Here is a 22388-nt window from a genome sequence, read left to right on the forward strand (position 1 = left end):
TTTAGACTCTAACGCGTTGAAGCGGCTGGCGAGCAGATCTGGGAATTTCTACTTTTGCGCAATCTGGCCAGGTGCAAAGCAAGGGGGCCCGAACACACCCACACACACTAAGAGACACACACACACACGTACACACAGGATCCGCGGCCAGATGACGTTGCCATTTGTTCGCGGAAGTGGCTTGTTTCGTGACCGTGGAGGGGGCGGCAGACAGGGGGAGGAGGACGGGAAGGGAGAGGAGAGAACAAGTTTACAGCCCTAGCTTAAGAACTTTAACAACTGTTCCTCTCAGGCGCCCCGGCACAGCTAAACTATCGACATTTCCCTCCTTTGTTAGATGACATTAGCGTGAAGTTCGTGCAGTCCGAGGAGGAGGAGGAGGTCAGCTGAAGAGGAAGAGAGCTGGTAAGTTGTTCGCCCTAAGTTGAGCGCACTTTTCTCGGGGCATGGTTGTGCTTTGTGCTGCGGACGTACCAGCGCCGTGTTGTACTTTGGTGCCTGTGTAAGAGGAAATGAGTCGCTAAGTGTGTTTGTTCTGAGCCGCCGGCAGCTTTGTCCTCCCGGTGGACAAGACGCGGACTTGTGTTCGGACGACGCGGTGTTCGTGGGTCGCAGACGTTACGCTACACGCTCACATTCGCACTTTACAGGTTTGCTAGTTGCACTTATTTGTATCATGTGACTAAGCGACGTTCTAATAATAGTTTTTAACTTGTTTAATGAGTGAATGTGAAGGTTTTAGACATTAAATGAGCACAGACTAGACACCCGAAGAGCTTTTATTGTTCATTTGTCATCATTCAGTAGATAAAGTAAAAGTCACAGTCATATTGAGGGCTGTCAGTGAGATAAGACAGAGCCTATCAGTGCACACACACACACACACACACACACACACACACACACACACATTATGGTCCACTGCTTCCTCTGCTGTTGAGCATATCCACAGAGGCCACAGGGCCAATGAGCAAAACGCACCTAAGCAGGTAGATGTGTGTGTGTGAGCCGGGGTCAGTGTGACAAAGTGAAGGACACACGTGCTATGATGGAACCAGGCTGGTGTGTGTGTGTGTGTGAGGGATGATTGAGGGGCCAGAGAGCGGTGGGCTCAGTGTGCTTATCAGGGTCAGCCACGCTGCTCAGAGCGCCAGCCTGTGACATGATATTATATAGTGAAGTTATCGCCGCTGATGAAGAGGAGGGGAAGGTAGTTTCAGACACGTCAGGAGGCAGACAAATCACACACACACACACACACACACACGTATCGGGAGAGGAACAACTCAAGCGGACGTGCACATGAAATGAGACAGGCCAAGACGCAATCTGTCAGTCACAGCAGTGGAGCATCTCGGCCGCTCTATCACAGAGTGGCACTATCCCAAACCCGCTTGATTAAAATTGGATCTGTCCACTTCTGCTCAAAATGTATCAATCAACGACTGAAGGCTGTAGGCGTGACGGACGGGCCAGAGTGACACCTGTGGTTGTTACAGCTTCACTTTGACAGGTGCACGTAACTGCACCCCCTCACACACACACGCGCACACACACACACACACACAAAGAGGAACACACTGCAATCATCCCACTGACCTCTGATTTGTTTGTAAGTAGTCAGTGTTACTCCTGATATTACCGCTGAATCAGTGTAAGTAGTGTGGTAAAATAGTGTGTGAGGCTATTGATTAAACGCTGGGCCGGCATCAACGGAACATAATGCAATTTTCTTTGTGTGTGTGTCTTCTGTCTGCTGTGTCTGTGTGTACATGTTTCTCGGTGTATATTTGTGTGCATCTTGAAGTCTACTGTGCGTGTGTGTGTGTTCTGGAAACAGAAGGTGTGAGTTTGTTCTTGCGGTCGTAGCATGTGGTTGTCCGTCTCTACCTCGACGCAATAGGCCTGAGTCAAAGCTGTATTTCCTCCTGTGCTGTGTGTGTGTGTGTCTGTGTGTGTGTGTGTGTGTGTGTGGTGCTTTGTGTGTTTGTAGACGCCTCATCCTGTGTGGCGTTCGAAATGATGTCAACTGACTCCGACTCACAGAACCTAAGTGTGAGTGACTGTCAGTGTTGAGCTTTGAGTTTCCACTTCGAATACATTTCATCTCTCACTCACCTTTGATTCTACACTTTGGTAAACATCTATTATGGTCAGAGTGTAGAAAATCCTGATGTTGCATTTTCGGAGACCACCCTGTGCTGGGTTGTGTGTGTGTGTGTGTATTGTGGGTGGGGTTGCAAGAGTTAGGGTCAGATCAGGGTCAGGTAAACGTTCAGGTCAGGAGCAGACTAAGGTCTTGTTTCCTGGTGAGTTCCTGTAACAGCTGTTGTCATTGATGAATCACGTATTGATATGTAGCAGAGTGTGGAATGTCAGTCAGCACAGAGTGACACCAGTGCAGTTAGAACAAAATGGATGTGATTCAGTGATGTACCTGCAAACTCTACAACAAACAAAAATACTTGAGTTTATTTTTTGCAGACCAAGCACTTAGACTCATTCATTCCTGCTGCTAGTGTTTAGAACTGAAGTGTGTTAGACCTGCAGCAAACGTCTTCTGCTCTGTCCTTACAGCACGTCGTCCTTTTACATGAGTTGTCTTCTCGCTCACACCACCGTGTGAGAATGCGGTGATGCTGGTCGACGGTGTGGCTGCACAGCTAAAATCACGTTATCGCCATCTAGCTGAGAGAGGAAGAGCTTCTCTGCTTAATCTGCTCCATAGACTTTGTGTTGTGTAAAATAATACACGGACTGTAAAACGTTAAAGAGCCAAGGGCGCCGAAAAAGTGAGATTTTTTCAAAGGTGCGAGAAGCTTTGTTTGACTTTGGAAGTATTTGTTGTCAAAGTGAGCGCTCCCAGTGTGATGTCAGAGTGACTTCCTTTTCAAAGTCGCGCGGCGAGTCGGCGGGAAGAAAAGAGGCGACGCTGCCTATCGCGCAAAATCAGGCCGTTATGTTAGAGGGGGAAGTTGTAAGTGGAGAGAAAGAGTGGCAGCAGGAAGGGAGTGATGGAAGGAGATAGGGACGTGGGAGCGGGGCGAGGGGGGGGGGGGGGGGGGGGCACAGCAAACCCAAAATAGCCGGCTCACATGTTTGCAGTGTGCGTGGCGAGCTACGAAAGCAGCAGGCCCAGACCGCTGCTGAATGCCTGACTAATCTAATGTTCACTATACCCCCGAAATGTTGCAAATTTGATTGTCTGTTCAGCTGTTTCTCTCTCTCTCTCTCTCGTCCTCTCTCGCTCTCTCTCTCTCGCTGTGTGTGTGTAAGTAAGTTTGTGTGTTTTTACAATCAGAAAGCCTTTCCATTTGTTATCCCCGTCTCAGTTACACTCGCTCCCCCTGCTCCCCTTACGTCCATCGTCTTCATCATTGTTTTCTGGCCTCCATAATGTGAACTGATGACCGACAGAGTTTCAGCCTGGCAGCCGTCCAGCAGCAGGAGGGAGGAGGAGGAGGAGGAGGAAGAGCGAAAAAGAAGCTCAGCCACTCTGTTTACTCATCTGCACTGCTACACTCTTTCTTTTTTCTAACCCAACTATATGTAACTTTGTGTGTGAGGCCGGTCAAATCAGATTACACACACACATACACACACACACACAGATCCAGTGTGAGAGCAGGCAGCAGATGTGGCCTTGCAGCGCCGCATTAGAGCCACAGCTCTCGTCTCGGTGCGTCTCTCACTGTCTCATCTAATAAGCACCGACTTGCTGTGATGCATCAAGTCAACTGAAAGCAAAGACGCACTCACACACACACACACACACACACACACACACACACGGACCTGCGCTGGGCAAGCCGGGACACGGACATCCTACTCGTGCACTCCTTTCACTTGATTCCTCTCATTCCAGAGTGTGTTTCAACTCGCACACACTGAATCACTCTCTTTCTCTATCCCTCTGCCTCTCTCACTTCCTCTTTATCTCTCTCACTCTCTCTCTCTCCCTCTCTCTCTCTCTCGCTCTCCCCGCCTGTCTTATGTCAATGTTGTGCATTCGCTGGCTGTTTATGTCGAGGAGGTCCCATGACACTCCTCTCCACAGCTGATCCTGGGAGCAAAGCATGCTGGGAGTCGAATGGCTGCAAGGGCGGCATTGGAAACATGCTGTGATTTGGCTCCGTGAGTTTTGCGCGCGTGTGTCTGTGTGTGTGCGTGTGAGAGTGTGTGTACAGCGTGCTGATGTGCACTTTGGTGTTTTTAGGGTTACAGACTCACAGGCTGCCAGTGTTGGCCAATGGAATATGTGGTAAGACCTTAAAGATGAGTGATACACACACCTAATCTGAAAACACACTGTGACACGGTGGTGAAGGGGCATCAAAGTCGTACAGTTACAACCCTTCTTCCCTGATCAATCAATAGATCAATACTTCTAATCAAAGACAAAGGACATAAATAAATCAGGGCTGCGTGATGACGGATGACAATCTGAGTGTGTAGATGCTGTGAGCGTCGCCGTCATGTTCAGTCGGGCTGCAACGCTTCAGAAAAAGTCGTGGCGCCATTCATATTTGGGCCATATCATAAAGATTAATTTCCCAGGACGTGCCTCCCCGTTTCCATTTGACAATTTCTTCAAACACCCCCTTGTTTTGTGAAAAAGCAACATTTGTGACTGTGGAATGAGCTCGCCTGACCCATTTAGAGTCGCTCCCTCGCTCCTCAGCACAATTTATGACCAGAAAACAAACAAGAGCAGGGCTTTATTTAGTAAAAACACACACACATACACACACACACACACACAGAGACACACACAGAGACAGACACACACAGACACACAGATGTAGTATCAGAAACTTGAGCCATCATCTCTGCTCAGTAAGCGTTGCATCATTCAGCAGATGTTGAGAAAAAACGCTGATATTTCACTCCTTTGTATTTAAACCAATCTCTTAATTAGTCAAATTATGACACAACATTTTGTTCCGCCCGTCTATCACGCCAGAACGACTTGAACAGCCCGGCTTCCATTTCATCCACTTTGAGTCATTATTGTGATCTCCCCTGTCAGCCCTCAGCCACCGTATGTCATGTGTTCACTGGTTTCAGGCGGGTGTAGCCTGTAGGGTGCTTAGGGGTGTCCTCGCCCATTAATCACAGCTACTGGCGCTGTCTCGGTGACGGCTATTGTCTTGAATGACACTCCAGCCCCTCTGCAGTCCTGTCGTTCTGATCCCTCTCACCCCCGGTGGAGTGCGGCGCTCTGCTCGATGGCGTGTCTGTGGTCAGAAGCGGCACTGCAGCGGGGATATCTCGGGGTGTCATTTAAGGACTTCTTTCTCTCCTCTCTGCCTGGGTTGTTGTGGCGCTCTATGGGTGGCTGTTCTCTGCTTCTTTTTTCTCTGCTTTCTTTTTCTTTTCTTTTTTTCTGCTGCTCTGCCGTCTTGAATGTCAGGACCAATCTGCGTCCTCTCTCTCTCGCTTTCTATCTGCTGTTACAGAATCACTGGGTTGTTCCTGTGCTTTGCTTGGAATGATGTGTCCTTCCCCTCTGAGACCTCAGCCATGGAGGAACACAACACATGTTTTTATCTGAATGCCACTCTCTCTCTCTTTCTTTCTTTCTTTCTTCTCCTTCCCCTTCTTCTCATGTATTTGTCCACTTCCACCAAGGTTATATGCAGTGACCTCACATCACACTCTGGACAGCCCGTGGGGGGAGGGTGTCTCCTCTTCCTCTGTCTGTCTCCATCCTCCCTCTCTCTTTCTCTCTCTCTCTCTCTCTCTCTCTCCCTCTTTCACTCCGTTTCTCAGGTTACTAAACATGAATAAGGGAGGAGCCTTGAATAGCCTTCATGGATTGCCCCCCCCCGACACACACACACACACACAAACACACGTACACACAAATACCCTCCCCAGACACACACACACACACACACACACACACACACACACACACACACACACACACACACACACACACACACACACACACACACACACACACACACACAAACACATCTCCAGCTCCCCATGGTGTGTGTGTGTGTGTGCTTTTATGTGCAGCATGTTACAGTGCATACACATGTACGCTGCTAAATGACTGAGGCTGCAGAGGGGAGGGGGAGGAAACAGGAAGGAGGTAGGATGGGAGGAAAGGAGGTGGAGAGGGCAGAGGCAGCTGCCATGTGTGTGTGTGTGAGAGAGAGAGGGAGAGGGGGAGAGAGTAAGGGAGAGTGTGTGTGTGTGTGTGTGTGAGAGAGAGAGAGAGAATGGGAGGCAGTATCATCTACACAAACTGGGAGGAGGGGAGGACAGACGGCGCGCTAGTCCCTCTGACAGACTAAGGTGGAAGGAAAGTGGGAATGAGAGAGAGAGACGGACGTGAAGGGGAGAAGAGGAACACAATGAAGGAGTGCCATTGTCCAACCACACAGCTCTACCATTTCACCACCATCTGCTGAGGGGGAGAGTGGAGCAAAGTGAAGAGGAGGCAGCCAAACGCAGAGAGGAGAGAGGAGAGATGGAGCGGAGCTGCCGGCAGTGACTTTGTGAATCAATCGAGCGGAAGAGCAGATCAGAAGAGGAGCGCGTTTTTCAGGGAGTGGACGGACGGAGGGAGAGGAGGGAGAGGACGGATGAGCGGACAGTCTGTGGCTGTTTAAACATTCATGCGGCTCTCGTATGAATATAGAGTGCAGTTTTTGACGATTAGCAACTTTGTGCTATTTAAACCAAAAGAAGAACATTCATTAGAAACAAAGACTGAGTGAAATGAAATTGACTGGACGTGTTTCATACAGAACAGTCAGAAATACATTTTTAGTAAATATTTCATCTCTCTGACTTATTCTGTTCCATTCTTTATGAGCGTTGGATCTGCAGCATCTTATACAATCACAATACTTGTTATCTGCTGCACTGAATATTCAGGTTGTTCTTATGCAAGTTTTCTGAACATCAGTGTTTGAAGTGAATGTCACAGTAGTTTAGTGACTTAGTTCCTGTCTGTTCTCTGGTCTTAACGTGCTGGAGAGGCAGTGTGTGCATGCAGCCGACATGGGATGTCAGCAGTGATTAGGTTTTATGGCTGGCGCGATGGCGGTCAAACTTTGATCATTTCCTGAAGTCTATTGATCTCTCTGCGCGTCTGTAGTTTTCCCTCCTGTGGGTGAAGACAAAGCCGGCGCGCCGAGCCTCTGATTCATCAACAGGCGGCTGCCCGCGTGACGAGACCCGACGTTCATCTCTTTGTCTGAGCGCTCCTGCCGTTTGTTAAGACTTCTCTGTGTATATTCTCCGCAGGCATCTCTTTTAATGTCTGTTGCCATAGCAACGGGCGTCATCCACAGACGGAGCAGGATGTAAAGTTGCTTTTTCTTCTCTTGTCTTTTCAAATCGGTGCTCCTCCGTCAGATATCTGCGTGCTTACACGGCAGAACAAACTGTCTAGACGCTGCTGGGCTGCAGTTTGTGCTCGTCTCTGCGTCCAGACAGCTTTTGTTTCTAAACTCACTGTCTTTGTGTCTGCGGAGCACAGCAGACTCAGACAGTCAGGGTTGTTTCAGGTCACCTGTCCCCCCCCCTCCCCTCCCCACGCATAGTGTGCCAGTCGGCTCAGCCGTGTTTGTCCTGAGCTCACCTTTGATAATTTGGAGCTAACATCTTTATCAATCAAGCTGCTGTGCCATTATCGGAGATGACTGCTTGAATCCAATTACTCTGCTGTTTCCACTTGTACATATCACTCTGTGCAGCTGTTTAGCCTTCAGGCCATCAGTCACTCATTAGTGGCTGTGCAGCGTTTGTGACTGCCTGATGTTTGTACTGTCTGTTTTTAGGTGACTCAGGATTCCTCCTCTTGCTTTGTGTGTCGTCCCTCTCTCTGCAGTCACCAGACCCACACTGTGTTCTGTGCACTAACCCCACTGGCAGGGGAAGGGTTAACCCCGCTCACAGAGCACTCAACACCCCTGTGTATTTGGACACACACCTGGATGTTCCACCCTGGTGTTATTTAGTCTCCATTCTTACCGCCGTCGTTTAAGTGCTAAGTTTGTCCCTGCACTAATTGTTGGGTTTATTAGGAGTGTGTCGCGCTGCTTTGTTTGCTCTGCAAGCTCTTGGACGGTTCCGGTAACAGGGTGCTTTTGTGACTCGTCCTGCCATACTTCTTTACAGCGTTCTGGAGACCATCCCAGCCTGTCTGGCAAGCGCGCGAGCGTGACTGGATCCTCCGCCGTGCTTCTTGGCCAAGACCTGATGGATGACTAGCTAGAACTGCTAGACGGTCCTTCTGTGGTGCTAGACTGGTGTAGGCGAGCCCGAGCCGTGCCTGCAGCGCCCCGTCACCAGCCGGCTGCTCCGCCCCTTCACACGCAGGCGTAGCTTTGAAATGTGTTAACAAGCGGAAATATCAACTTTTTCGTTTTGGCGATACAGAAGTGCCAAATTCACAAGCGTGCTGCGAGTAAGGACAGGTGAGGCCGGTGTGTGTGTGAAAATATGAGCAGTGCCTCAACCAGCGCCAAAGCTTCGGGATTGTAGGTGTCGCCTTTGGTCCCGCTGAGGTCAAAGCGCTGCCGACTGTTTTGTTTGTGGGACTGTTGGTTGCTAGAGACTGTTAATGTAAACCGACTGTTGTTTGCCTTCTAGGTTGGACTATGCAGAATACGAGGTGTTCTTAGTATCTTTGCAGTAGTTTGCAGTAGAGCGGCGTGTGGACTCGCTGCCCTGCCTTAGATCAAGAGAGCAGCAGCCAGTCTGAGTGTTGGTTCTCTGCCTGTGTGTGTTGCTCCTCTCTCAGGTAACTGACTGTAATCTGGGTTTGTTATTCTAACCAGAGCGTTTGCGTGGGAGTGATAATAGGCAGAGAACAGAGGGGCACAGAGTGGTCAGCGTAACCACAGAGCGCAGAGCTTTAAATCCAGCATCTCCGGCCCGGTGCCACCGGGTTCTCGGGTCTCTGAAGAGCCTTCAACACCAATTCAGGGAACTTTTCTTGTCGGGAGTTCAAAGCGGACCAATCAGGTCTCATCGCCATCACCGCGAGTCGCCATCAGCCAATGACCTACATTCTCTGGTGTTACATCACTGCCGTGCCGCTGCAGTAGTGTGTGTGTGTGTGATTGTGTCGCCGTACCAGACAACATCTCAGACTCTTAATGGTGCTCCGTTTTAAAACAAACAAAGTAACAAACAGGTCTTAATGGCGGTGGTTTAGTGAACACACAGGCAGCCTTGTTTCAGGCGTATCAGGAAACTCAGTCAGGAACGGGGGCCAAGTCCGCCGGCCCGCTCCTAACTTACCAACTTCCTTTCCTTTTCTCTTTTCTGCCGGCGTCTAACTCGGTGACCATGACTCGCCTCTAGCCATAACCGAACTAGAGCGAACGGAAGACAGGGCTAACCATTTATTTATCAGACAGAGGGGCCGTTACACAGGACAGCCTGGAGAACGGGCGAGCACACGAGGGAGGGGGAGAGGGGGAGAGAGAGATCATCTGGAAGAGGAGAGAGGAAGTGGTGGTGCGGGAGAGGGCAGAGGCGCTGGAAAGACAGAGGCTGGCAGACTTCATTGTGTGGAGGAAGAGAGAGGACTTCCAAGAGAGGAGAGGAGACAGAGAGAAGGGGAGGAAGATTGTAGAGAAAGGGAAGGAGGCCGTGCCGGAAGTGATTTGGAAGAGGAGAGACGAGGAAGGGGACGCGGGGAGGAACGGTGTGAGGGCAATTCAGGGAGGACCCGAGGCGGTTTGGCTGAAGAGAGAGAGGGAGTGAGAACCCGGCGAGAGAGATAGAAAGAGTGCGTGTGCCCGCGTGTGTCAGAAGTAGGAGTTAAAGAAAGCGCGCCGCCGCCACCAGGAGTTGGAGTTGGATATTAGCCATACATCAGTGAGCCTCCTGCGTCTGCTGTAGCAGCGTCTGGGCTTCACTGCTTCTGCAGGTGCTCGCTCTACTGACAAACAACTGGAGCCGTGCTATCGTCTGCGCCTTGTGTTTGTGTTTGTGTGTGTGTGTGTGTGTGTGTGTGTTGCTGCCGGTTTAGTGCGCGTAGCCTCCTCGTGACGCCCTCATTGGCCGCTAATAGGATTTTTATGGGCCTCTGTCAGGCAGGAGCCAAAGGAAGCCGCCACACACACACACACACACACACAAACTCGCGCTCACTAAGAAGCATTGTGGGCAGGGAAGGTTTATACCGTCTCACACACACACATGTAAATAGACAAGTGCACTCTTCAGCGTCAGTAACGCACACGTGAGGGGGCGTCGAAACAATCGGTGTTGATTGTCTCCATGGTGCTGGTGTCCGCCCGGATCACTAACGGCCTCTTTTACATCCGGGACAAGATTACTCGCCAGGTGCTCGCTTTCAAATCACGGCAAACACACTTCACCAAGACGAACACTCAGTGAAGAGCCGAACACGTCCCATCATCCGTCCCCGGGAACACAATGAACACTGATGCAGGTTAGAAGCAAAGCGAGGACAACATGATCTGCGCCGCTGTCCTACATACAAACCCTTTACATCGGCATTCTAACGCTCCGCTCTTCCTCTTTGCTCTCCTGGTCCTTCTTTCGTTGCGGATCAAGCCGCTTTTAGAGCAGTTTGGCTTCGGCTGCGTGGTAATGAGCGGAGGGGAGACGAGCAGACAGATGGATGCGGTCCTCACGCGGAGGGAGACAGACAGATGGCAGTGTGTCCTTTTTAGAGAGGAACTTTGAATCCTGGAACAGAGAGACAGCTGACTGATCCGCTCCATCCTGTGTGGACTTGTGCACATTTGAAAAACCCGACGCCGCAGATTCATCATGGAGCTCGTCCCAAAAACCAAGTACACCCACTTCCGGAGTGAATCTCTGAGCTCGGCCGAGGAGGCGACCTCCAATCCGTCGCCGTTCCCCCCTTCCTCACCCGCCACCCCCCTCACCCCGTCCCCCGGCTTACCTTCCTCCTTTTCCTCCTCGTCTCTCACGCCCATCTTGCCTCCCTCGTCCCCTCGCCCGCTAGAGAACAGCCCCACCACCCTGTGCTCCTTCTTCCCCAGGATGGGATCGCTCCGGCTGGGCGTCTCCGCCACCCTCCTTCCGGGACTCAAGGCCTCCAGCAGGCTGCAGCAGCCTCAGGCCCCCGTCGTGTCCTCCGGGGACGACAGGAGCAGCTCTAGCTCCTCGCCTCCTCCTCCTCACCACCACCACCACCCTGTTCCCCCTCTAACAGTCCCTTCTCCCCCTCCCCGACCTCCTCTGCAGGACATGAACCGGCTGGGAGGGGCGTCCAGGAGGGCACGGGTGGAAGGAGGGCAGCTGGGAGGAGACGAGTGGACGCGCCATGGCTCCTTCGTTAACAAGCCCACCCGAGGCTGGCTGCACTCCGACAGCGTGGTCAGCACCACCGGTGTCTCCTACACCGTGCGGGTAAGAAGCTCCCACACTCTTCTCTAAACTCGATGACATCACTCCCGTCTTTTTGCCAAATTTGTCTCGTCAGTTTGTTGGCACGTTTTTCCTCCACGACTGAGGAAGGGACACAGATCCGTCCTCCTTCTGTTGTCCCTGTGTGCGTCCTCTGTCCAGTAACATGATAGCGACCGTGTGTGTGTCTGTCTCTAACGTGTTGGCTTCCTGTTTCCTGGACAGTACATGGGCTGTGTGGAGGTGCTGCAGTCGATGCGAGCGCTGGACTTCAACACCCGAACTCAGGTCACCAGGTGAGGCAGCAACACACTCATAATCTGCACTTTGTGTGTGTTTCAGTTCAGATTGTCGTCCGCACACACACTCGCACACCACCCAACGCTCACATTTTCCTTCTCTGGTTACTGTCCTTCTTGTCTGTCTCCCTCTTGCTTGTCCATCTCTCTCTTGTGTGTGTGTGTGTGTGTATGTGTGTGTGTGTGTGTGTGTCTGTGTCTGTGTGTGTGTGTGTGTGTCTCTGCTCCTAAATTAGAACGTTCTGGAATCCTAGCGGTTTTCCCTTTGGTTTCCGCAGCGATGTTTGTTGCCGTGGCAATGACAACATTTTCCTGCAACCATAGACACAACCGCCCGCCGCCACATCTCATTAAGGCGGCGCGGCCGTGCATGGCGAGAGGTGTGTGCGGGGTTAATGACACGCTGGTGCAACACTTGTTAATGTTTTCAGGGAAGCTATCTCGGTGGTGTGTGAGGCAGTGCCCGGAGCCAAAGGAGCGCAACGCAGGAGAAAGGTACACAACATACACACCAGCACACACACACACCCATACAGCCCATTATTTATTTATACGGCTTAAGTGGGCGGCAGTAGGAAAGGTTTGCTAGATTCAGCTTGATTGTCCACTCTGTGGTCAGTTACTCTCTCACCCTCTCTCTCGTTGTGTTTGTGACTCTTAAACACACGCACGCACGCACACACACACACACAAGCGCATAGACAGATCTTGATTTAGGCTGATTGGACACTCCTGTGGTTAGCGGGCCACTCGCAGGTAATTACCAATCACTCTCTTGTCTCTCTTTCCCTCCCCCGTGTCACAAGGGAGGCTGGAGAGGTGAAGTGCTAGGTTGTGTGGAGCCACTGTCAGGCCTGCTGTCCAAAGGTTGTGTATGTGCGTGTGTGTGTGTGTGTACGCCTCGTATTCCCGTAAAACTAAAAAACACCCACCCAACAGTCCATAAAACAGACGGTGCAGTCCAGTAACCGTGCTGGGCCAAGGAATGTCTGAGCAGCAGAACCAGACGGAACACAGATATAAGATGGAAACTAGAATAGATTGACACTGGTCTGGCCCCCGCTGCGCTGAGGTCAACACGGCCGCGCGTGTACACATCCCGTCCTGCTATTTTCACTCTGAATATACAGGAGCAGCTCTGGCCTGGGGCCACGAGAACAGGAGGGGGGCCGGGAGAGAACAGGCCGGCACAGTTGCTCTGGCTCGGCCTGCGTGATGCTCTTGGCCCAGTCTGCCGGTCGGCGAGCTGTCCCATCTACTGTCCGTTGGTCACAGTTGGCCTCGGAGACGAGAGAGATCGCTTTCACAATTGCAGCTGTTCTCCCACTCCCACACACGCAGGCATTTCCACATGCACGCCCACAGGCCCGTGCGCTCGGCGGTCTGCAGCGCCTTGTTTCAGTTGTTGTTGTCGCCCGTTGTAAATGCATCCCGGGTTGTTATTCTTGGACTCCATCCCCTGTCTCCCTTCTGCAGCCTTCCTCACGCTGTCTGTCGTCCATCCTGGGGAAGAGCAACCTGCAGTTCGCCGGCATGACAATCAGCCTCACCATCTCCACCAGCAGCCTCAACCTGCTGGCCTCCGACTGCAAACAGGTGAGGCGATAATCTGGGTTATTCCGGGAGCCGGCGGTGCCCATTTCTCCCATGGCGCGTTTGTTTACGGGCGATGTGTCCCTGCTAGCCAGAGATGCGGCTGTGAGTCAGACTCGCTCCCTGCTGGTGGGAATTCTTCTTCCACGGCTCGGCTTGCTTAACCAAGCCGTGTAGCTTACATAAGAAGAGTAAACCTGTTTTTTTAGTAGATATAGATACTGATATTAAAGTGACGACGTGGTTAACGATGTGAACCATATCTGTGCGCGTTGCGACCGCGTCCAGATGAACGCACAGCTCCTACGTCACTTGTCTGCCCCATTTAACATGGACGCAGCACAAATCACTCCTCGCCATCGACTCCATTCCTGCACCACCGCGGGGGCAGAACATGATCCTCCTGCTAGGCCTTTAATGACTTAATAGCTACTGGAGGACGCTTATTTGTGCACGCAGTCGGCACACAGTGCACTCGGCGCCCGTTAACACGTAGCGAGTAGCAGCACGCTGGGCTCGTACACGGGGCCCATTCACAAATAAAACATCAGGAACAGACCACACATTGTGCCGGGAAGCATTAGGAAGTGTTGATGGCGTTATTGATCCGACATGGGATGTTATTGCAGACTGTTAAAAAGGGAGTTCCATCCGTCGCCTGTGCTTTAGTTTTCTGTCTCTACTGAAATGGGGGACTGAGACAGGGAGACAGGGGGAGGGGGGGGGGGCGGGGGGGGGGGGGGGAGCACTTTGCTTAGTAATGATCCCACGTTTGTGTCCCCCGTCCTCATGCTTTCATGTCATTTTGCACACACACACACACATGCATCGTTTCACCCACGTGCCATCTCTCCTCTTCTTTTTGTTCCTTTACTTTCAATTCTCCGCAGATAATCGCCAATCATCACATGCAGTCCATCTCCTTCGCCTCCGGAGGAGACCCAGTGAGTCACCCCACCCACCCCTCCGCACCAATCTGTCTCGGCCTTCTTTTTTCTTTCCATCTTTCTCCTGCCTCTTCATCCTTCCTTCCTGTCTTCCATTGTGTCACAGACACGTTGCTTTCGCATTCTGCCGTCTGTCTCCTCCAAAGCTTTGTCTCGTTGCTTCCTGCCGTCTCTCCTTTATCTCCACGTGTTTTCAACTTCTGTTATGACTGAAAGAATTTGCTTTTGTCTTTTTCTCCTTCCTCCTTTTTCTCCTGAACCTGCCCTTCACATTTTCCTTTCGTCGGTTTCCCCCCGTCCTCCCCTCCTGCCCCTCACTGTCTCCCCCTCTCTCCCTCAGGACACGGCTGAGTACGTAGCATATGTGGCCAAAGACCCAGTCAACCAGAGAGGTAAGCAAAGTGATGCAGCATCTCGGGCTAAATAGATTCTCAATCATGACATACCAAGCCCAAATATTATTGATCAGCTGTAAGTAAGAGGGAAAAGGGAAAGAACATTTTTCCCCCCTCTGCACTCGCTCTCCTCGCATGGAGAAACGGGCCTGAAAATTTCAATTTCAGCAAAGGAATAAACATGTGCAAGCCATTTAATTTCAAAAGAGTCCTATTAAATGCTTTGGCTGAAATTAAACGCCTCTATTCATGTTTTTACCTCCCTTTGAGTTTCACACGCCTCCCACTGGGAATGCCATGTTACAGATCCAATATGCAGAGAGGAGGAAGAAGCACATTTACTACCTATTAAGAGGAGGGTGTGTGTGGGGGGGGGGGGGTTGTTTTTATGCAGTGGCAGAATGTTCCTTGTTCACGGTCACTTATGTGTGAAATGTGTGATAGTGAGTTATGCTCTTCCCCTGCAATGACAGTGAATGAGAGCTATTCTTGGTTTTTTTACACTCACGCAAGCAAACAAGCAGCCGAACAATATTTAGACTTTGCATCAATGGTCATATAATTATAACCCAGTTTGCAAAATTTCAGCATTGCTCCAATAGTTTTGATGTAATTCTGTAATCTGAGGGAAAACCTGGCTTGGCAAAGGACACACACTCCCCTGCATCACTCACTATCCCCAATGTGTCCTTGAGGAAAGGCGAGCGAGACGCATGTGCCGCTGCAGCTGAGATAGTGCATGTGTGCACATTTGACTTTTTCTATCCAGAGGCTGATTTATTAGTCTGGCTGTGTGCATGTTTCAAGTACATGCCGTTGCAGCTTTATAGCCAGTAATTTGTTTCTCCCTTTGGTGCAGCGTGTCACATCCTGGAGTGCTCCGAGGGTTTGGCCCAGGAAGTCATCAGCACCATTGGCCAGGCCTTTGAGCTACGGTTTAAGCAGTACCTAAAGAACCCCCCCAAACTGGTCACGCCTCACGACAGGTACATGTGGACATCTGAACACACGCAAACCTCAGTACTTTTTTTACCACGTTATTTCCTTTCTAAAAAGATTTGGTTTTCTCGCAGAATGGCTCCGTTTGACGGTTCTGCATGGGAGGAAGAGGATGAAGAAGCTGCTCCAACTTCTGATGTCCCTTACTATAATAATTTCCCTGGGAAACAGCCTCCGCCCGGTGGACTGGTTGACATGAGGACCCGTCCCGTGGCCACACTGGTGAGAGAAGTGCACGTAAACACAGAGGGAGGGGCAGAAACAGGATTTATATATAACCTTCAGGACTAAACATCAGTGTCATTACACAACTACTCAATCTGCATGAGGAGCGCTCAGTTCTGAGTCAGAAGTTAAAGCTCAAGTAATCATTACCAAGAGCTCAACCTCAATCACCTCTGGTCAGAAGCCAGTTAATGTATTTGTACTGTGTTTGTGTGCAAAAGAGTGCAATGGCTGATTTTCCTTTTTGTGTACAGCCTTATGGGCAACCAGGTCAGAATGACATCCACAAGCAGCCACTGCCTCCTCTACCAGGTGAGCTCTACTGTATGTGTGTGTGTGTGTGCATGCCTTCCCTCTCTCTCTCTTTATCACTCTCTTTTGCAATGGCACAAGGTTGCCATGGAGAGATTATACAACACTCCTTGCTTCGATTTAAGGGTTAACTTGTAAGCTAAATATGAATCACTGCTCGGTTGTCAGGCGACCAGCTTCATTTTTTATGTTTGTGCCGGTCTGTTAAAGAAAATGGCTCAAGGTTTGAGGTCAGGACTCCAAATCATGAAGCCTTGGAACACTGTTCCGCACAGTGAAGTCTCAGACGTACAGCTTCCACCACGCTGAGAGCTTAATGACAGGGGAGGAGGCATGTGACGCCGCAGACCCATTGTTCTCCACTTCTGTCCATAGTCATGACGGGTTAAAGTAGCAGTCTGTAAGTTTGTGTAATGGGTGGAATCGGGGAGTGAACGCTGTCTCAGTCACTCAAGCACACTCGCTCTGCAAAGCTAAACAACACAGAGGCACGTCTGTAAGAATGGTGGAGGTGTGTTTAGCGTGTTCATGAAACATGATTACATGATACAGACTGCATCTTTCAGTTAGTCAAGTTACTCAATACCACAATTTTATGATCTGTGCATTTTTATAGTTGGTGCCAAGGAAGGTGGACGGGAACTCTTTGATGATCCCTCATATGTTAACGTGGATAAGCCCCGCCCCCCTGCAGCTGCGTCCAATGGGAATGCTCACAGAGATGCTTTTGACATGAGTAAGTGTCTTATTTGCTCGTTGGACTTTGAGTCAGACTAACGTGATCCAGGCTTGAGCTTGATAAATTAAGTGCACTGAAAACACGACATGAGAAAACGGGCAAGACTCATTAAATCATTTTTATCTTAGAGCCATTTGACGATGCCCTGGGGGTGTCTGGACATGGAGGCCCTAGCTCAGTGACAACAGCGCCCCCTCTGGTGGAGCAGTTGCAGTGTGAGACCTGGTTCCACGGGAGCTTAAGTCGCAGGGAAGCAGAGAGGTTGCTGACCCGCGACGGGGACTTCCTGGTGAGGGAGTCTGGGACCACGCCAGGGCAGTACGTCCTCACGGGACAGCAGGGGGGTCAGCCCAAACACCTGCTGCTGGTCGACCCAGAAGGCGTGGTGAGTCACAGCGGGAGACGGGAGACGAGAACGGGGAGGGAAGAGGGGACATGTTGTTCTGAAGTGTAACTTTACTGCAGTTTGAGTTTGTGCTGCCTTCTTCATACCTGCAACCACACCTCACAGTGATGTCATGGTGTCCTTAATAGGACTACAGTGCACTGCAGCGCCCACTAGGGGTCAGCAAAAGCAAGAGAACGCATGGTTAAATGTACAATGGCATCAGGATTTAAACATGGCTGCATTTTTATTGTTATTATTTCATGTCTTAGGTCCGTACGAAAGACCATCGGTTTGAAAGTGTGAGCCACCTGATCAGTTACCACATGGACAACAGACTCCCCATCGTATCAGCTGGCAGCGAAGTGTGTCTGCAACAGCCAGTAGAGCGCAGGGTCTGAACTCACTTACACACACAATCACACATCGATGAAACACTCCCAAATATACCCACACACACACACACGCACGCACGCGCGCGCCTATTCAGCGATGCAACACAAGAGCCATGCTTTCATATGTTAATACACACAGCAACACTACATTACCACACGCTCCGGAAGAATCCACATGCATACACCATCGCAAGGAAAGCCAAATAAAGAAAAAGCTTTCTCTGCAAAAATCACTCTCTTGCTGCTGTTGCCGCCACATTCTCCCTTTCCTTCTGAAAGCCAAACTGTGACCCGCAGTCCCTCCTCACGCCCACCAAGCATCAGACCACCACTCCACAAAGGAGAACACAACACTGCTGCCACTTCTCCACAGCCTACTGTGAAGCAGGGAGGAGCCCCTCGCTGAGTTCAGCGGGGCAGCAAACAAATGCAATTTTTTTTTATGGAAAAAAAAAAGATGTGATTTTGGAAAAAAATGAACATTTTGCTAATACATGGAATCATGTGCAACAATAAACTTTTAGAAAGCACATGAACGGAACGTTGAATGAGACTTGGAGGGCGTTGGAGCATTTGTCCTTGCATTTGGGGAAACGCTCTCCCCTCCTTAGACTGTTGCTGGAGCACATTAGGCAAAACACAACATCAGTGGAAATGATCCTTTGATTCAGAGACTCAACCAGGCTTCAGACATAAACTCTCTCTCAACCTTTATGTCTGAACGTGTCAACGGAGTCATTCAGCATCCAACCTGACTCCGAAATCAACTCTGGTTTGGCCAATATGCATAAACATGTATCTTGAAGCTTTCAATCTAATCAGGAGCACCACCATACCCCCAACCGCTCCCCTTGTAAAGGACTTTTGAACTGTGACCCGAGGAGTGATAACAGGCGAAGAGGACCGCTTGTATGCAAAACCCGGGACTGCTATGCCAATGAATTTCCTTTTACGTCCTTTTTTAAATGCAGGTTTCTATCTGTTAGCTCGGGACATGTCGGACATTCAGAACAGGTCTCAACATCTGTGTCTCCCTGCAAACACAGATGCGTATGTACACATATAGACACACAGGTGTACCACACACACATACACACGAACCCGCACCATCCGTCATGCCAAAGAACATAAACTTCATTGCAAATTGCAGAGGAAAAAAAAAAGAATCATTTACCTGCCATATCTGCTTGTATGAAACGCATTTTTGAAAAAACGGGCCTGTTTGTAGATGGGATGTCGAGGTTATTGTGCCTGATTACATCGCCAAAAAGGAGTGCTGAGGAAAACTGTGCAATGATGTCATTCACAAACAAGTCGCGACTACATTATGAGAAGCATAGAGAGTGTTTCCGACTTTCTACTGCTTCTCATTGGTGTTTGCATTGACAATCTATGGGATATATCTCGTTCCAGTGTCTTTTTGAAAGGAAAAAGTGTTGTTGGTAGGAAAGGACTGTGCCCCATGAAAAAAAAAAAAGGTTAGCAGTGTCTAAGCAATGGATCGCCCTCTGCAAAGATGATGCAAAATATGTTGTAGTAAATAGTTTGTTTTGTGTATTGTGATGTTGTTTTTTTTATCACTTTGAGGGAGTAATGTGCTTCCTCGGTTAGGGGCAATTGAACATAAGGACATACATGTTTTGTGGAGCATCGCTACGATCAGATGTTAAGCCAAATGTTGCTCTCTGGTGTGCTGTTTTCACGACCTCTGAGGGCCTGGGGGGGAAGAGGTTCAAGCGTTTCCTCTTCCTCCTCCTCTCAGGGCTCATGAGGTTTTTGTATCTTTTTTAACCGTGCCTTGTTTCTTCAATGCAGTCACGTCACTTCAGTGCAGTCACCTTATGTACTTAACTCAAATGTAAACGACAGGATAACTTTACAAACGTCTCTCTCAGTTAAACAAAGACTCTGCAAAAATGACACTCCATTGAACACACAAACGGATCCAGTGATGGCAATCTCCTCTGAGGCACACTCCTGCATTCAGCTTCAAGTCACAGATAACAAGATGTCACCACTGAGGGGAGTGGGGGGTTAAATCCTGACCATCTGTAAATAACATTTTGCATAGTATTGGATCTGGATTATTGTTGTCATAGTTGTATAGTTAATGACACACATGATGAGTGACATGGAGGCAACACACCACAGCACTGAGGGAGCTCTTGCAGCCAACTGAATGTGTCAAAGTGTGTGAGACTGAAGCCAAACTCGTGAATTATGAGGGGTCCTTCAACTATCAACCAAGTCTCTGACCTTGGAGTGAGCTCACACGATGTAACAAGCACAGCTGGCTCGGTCATCCGCCTGCACGCTGCCCCTTCAGGTGTTTGTAGGTCAGGAAAGGAAAAGAACGAGCTTTAAGCCTTGATAAATCAGTGCCGGTGTGTGTGCCAGCGTGCATACATTGTGGCTATACATCAGCTGAAAAGGACCTGCTTGTCTCTGCATCATCAGTGATTGGATCTAGCGCCGTCATTGTTCATCACAGTTGCCTTTGTTGCATGAAAAATCCTTTCAAAATGTCTAGATTGTCGGTGGTGGTATAATTGTGGATGATGCTGTTGTACTTTTAAATTGTGTTGTTTTAAAAGTCGAACGTTAGCGTGCACAGATATTGATTTTTACTTTGTATGGTTCTGTTTTAATACTTTTTTTGTTTTTAGGGAAACATGTCTGTTTACACCTGTATCTGAAAATATAGATTGCATATATAAATACATATATCATTCATCTCTCTTTGAGTCTGGCTTTTAATATGATTCAGATATGATACATTGTTTACATTTAACTGGGAGAGAGAGTTAGTTTTGGGGTTTTTTGAGCACATTGTTGGATTTGAGTTTAAAACAAACAAAACGCACACAGCTAGAAGGTCCCTAACAAAGAGTTTGGTGTAGAAATGTTGGTGGGAGCAAAAGAGCGAGCAGCTAGAACTCTCCCGTGAATAGATTGAGGGATTATTAGAGCCCGGAGAGAGATCAGGTGGGGGGCGAGGGGAACACGGGAACAGGCCGTACGACAGACGGGACCAGTGGACGGCAGAGGTAAACAAAGCCCTTAATCAGTCAGGGGATGTTTGAAAGCGGGGATAGTCCAGAAAAAGCAGGGTGTGAATGGGAGGTTATAAATTTGGGAGCCGACTGTGCCGTGAATACGGAACAGACCTGAGCTGTTACACAGGCCCATTCCAATCCTGATCGTGGTTCCTCACCTCCTGTCCTCAGTCGTCCTGTTTCTTCTCTACTGCTGCTTGTCCTACTGCTTACTCCTCTGCCTCATTTTTTCAGTTTGTTCTGCGGAGCCATGCACCCCCAGCGTCCTCTTCCCCAGGCCATGCCTTCCTCCTCTCTGGGACAGAACCTGCGAGACCTGGCCATGGGCCTGGGACGAGGAAAGAACCTTATGGGTGGAAACTTTGCATATGGTTTGATCCAGTCTGTCAAGGAGTGCCTTTACTTCGTCCTCTGCTGCTGGTGCATCAAAGAGATACTGGACTGACTTAAGAAGAGTAGATGAGTCCCACACAACCGATTTTCTGAATTTCTCCTTTGGCTCTTATTGTGTAAGCTCCATAACTTCTCATCACAATTGGAGTGTTTGATCAGCAGTATACATTTGCAGGAATTATTATTTTCATACTAAGTCCACAAACAATCTGGAGCACATCCTGTAGTGCTAATATCTGCTCTCTAATATCTACTGTGAAAAGCACTGAATTCCATTTTAAGTTGTGAAATTGTTTGATATATTAATGGACACATTTTACTGTTTTTCAGACTCTATAGGAAGCTCCTCCTGGCCTCCCAAGAAGCAGACTTGTATTTCTTCAGAAGCCACAAACTGGATATGGTAATTCTGACTGATGTCACTGAAACAAGACAGACTGCTGCGTAACTGAATAAATGAAAAGGAAACCAGTTATCTACCTGTCTGTGTTTTTGTTGATTTTGAATTTGACTGATTGATCTGAACATTCTTATTGTTTTCATCGTTCCCCTGAGATAACAAGATTATTGGACATTTTTCTTGAGATCTTGAGAAAATGAATAGAGACAAAGATAGGATCTCCGAAACCTAATTACACCAATTTATGAATCAAATTCAGTTTATTGGTACATAATTAACTAACTACAGATTTTGAAAGAGTGAAAGTGACCCAGACCACATTTACAAGGGAGACTCTTATGGTGCAGCTCGGGGTGTGGCGACTTTCATCACTAACACAAATTGACTCTTGTGGCGTTCAGAGGGTCAGTTTCCCTCACTGTATAGAGCGCCCTCTACAGGAACAAAACGCAGAATGGTTCTCACACACCAATAGCAGTACTTTGAATATTTCCATCCTGCATTTGACACACAAGTGGCGTACGGATTCTGTAGTTCTGTATGAATAATCACCACGACCAAATTTGACGATGTGGAAAATCAGTGGAATCTCCCTTTAACAACCCATCGTCTGTACATGGAATTGAGAAACATTTCCTATAGTCGTAGCTTGTCAATTGTCAATACTGCAGTCTTTTGTCAATACTGCAGTCTCACTAATTTATATATGCAAGAGAAATTGTATTGGTTCATAGCGTTTAATGCCTGGTGACATTTAAAAACACATGTCAGACGTATATTTTACATAGGCGCGATCACCTGTACGTGTCAATCAATTTGGAAGCCTTCCCAGTGGAGTGGGGAGATCCTCATCTGCTATTGGTCGAGCAGG

The 22388-nt window shown here is 49.2% G+C and overlaps 2 protein-coding genes across 5 annotated transcripts; both read left to right on the forward strand.

The window, feature by feature from the left end:
- Positions 1–180: 180 nt before the first annotated feature.
- Positions 181–20405, forward strand: shc1 (SHC (Src homology 2 domain containing) transforming protein 1). 4 transcript variants are annotated; one of them, XM_076153679.1, is made up of 15 exons: positions 181–405; positions 4034–4134; positions 4217–4261; positions 11218–11382; positions 11605–11675; positions 12110–12173; positions 13155–13274; positions 14162–14215; positions 14559–14610; positions 15473–15599; positions 15687–15834; positions 16092–16149; positions 16766–16885; positions 17017–17273; positions 17546–20405. In XM_076153679.1, the coding sequence occupies exons 3-15, from the start codon at positions 4250–4252 to the stop codon at positions 17672–17674; spliced, it is 1377 nt and encodes a 458-aa protein (XP_076009794.1). In that variant the 5' UTR covers positions 181–405; positions 4034–4134; positions 4217–4249; the 3' UTR covers positions 17675–20405. The 4 variants fall into 4 exon arrangements, with proteins under 4 accessions (XP_076009794.1, XP_076009793.1, XP_076009795.1 ...); XM_076153678.1 differs by lacking the exon at positions 4034–4134; XM_076153680.1 differs by lacking the exons at positions 4034–4134; positions 4217–4261.
- A 288-nt stretch (positions 20406–20693) lies between these two features.
- lenep (lens epithelial protein) lies at positions 20694–21323 on the forward strand. Its single transcript, XM_076153910.1, has one exon. It carries the CDS (start codon positions 20975–20977, stop codon positions 21167–21169), a length of 195 nt encoding a protein of 64 aa, XP_076010025.1. The 5' UTR covers positions 20694–20974; the 3' UTR covers positions 21170–21323.
- Positions 21324–22388: the final 1065 nt, after the last annotated feature.

This window comes from Genypterus blacodes, unplaced genomic scaffold, assembly GCF_046128005.1.
Source record: "Genypterus blacodes isolate CSIRO-AG114 ecotype Tasmania unplaced genomic scaffold, CSIRO-AGI_Gbla_v1 ptg000059l_1, whole genome shotgun sequence".
NCBI lineage: Eukaryota > Metazoa > Chordata > Actinopteri > Ophidiiformes > Ophidiidae > Genypterus > Genypterus blacodes.

Excerpts from the sequence above, each read along its gene's own strand:
- shc1 (XM_076153677.1), top strand. The coding sequence starts at position 10,777 with ATGGAGCTCGTCCCAAAAACCAAGTACACCCACTTCCGGAGTGAATCT. Across the intron at positions 11,383-11,604 it reads GTGTCTCCTACACCGTGCGG|TACATGGGCTGTGTGGAGGT; the intron begins GTAAGAAGCTCC and ends TTTCCTGGACAG. Across the intron at positions 16,886-17,016 it reads CAGAGATGCTTTTGACATGA|AGCCATTTGACGATGCCCTG; the intron begins GTAAGTGTCTTA and ends TTTTTATCTTAG.
- lenep (XM_076153910.1), top strand. The coding sequence starts at position 20,975 with ATGCACCCCCAGCGTCCTCTTCCCCAGGCCATGCCTTCCTCCTCTCTG.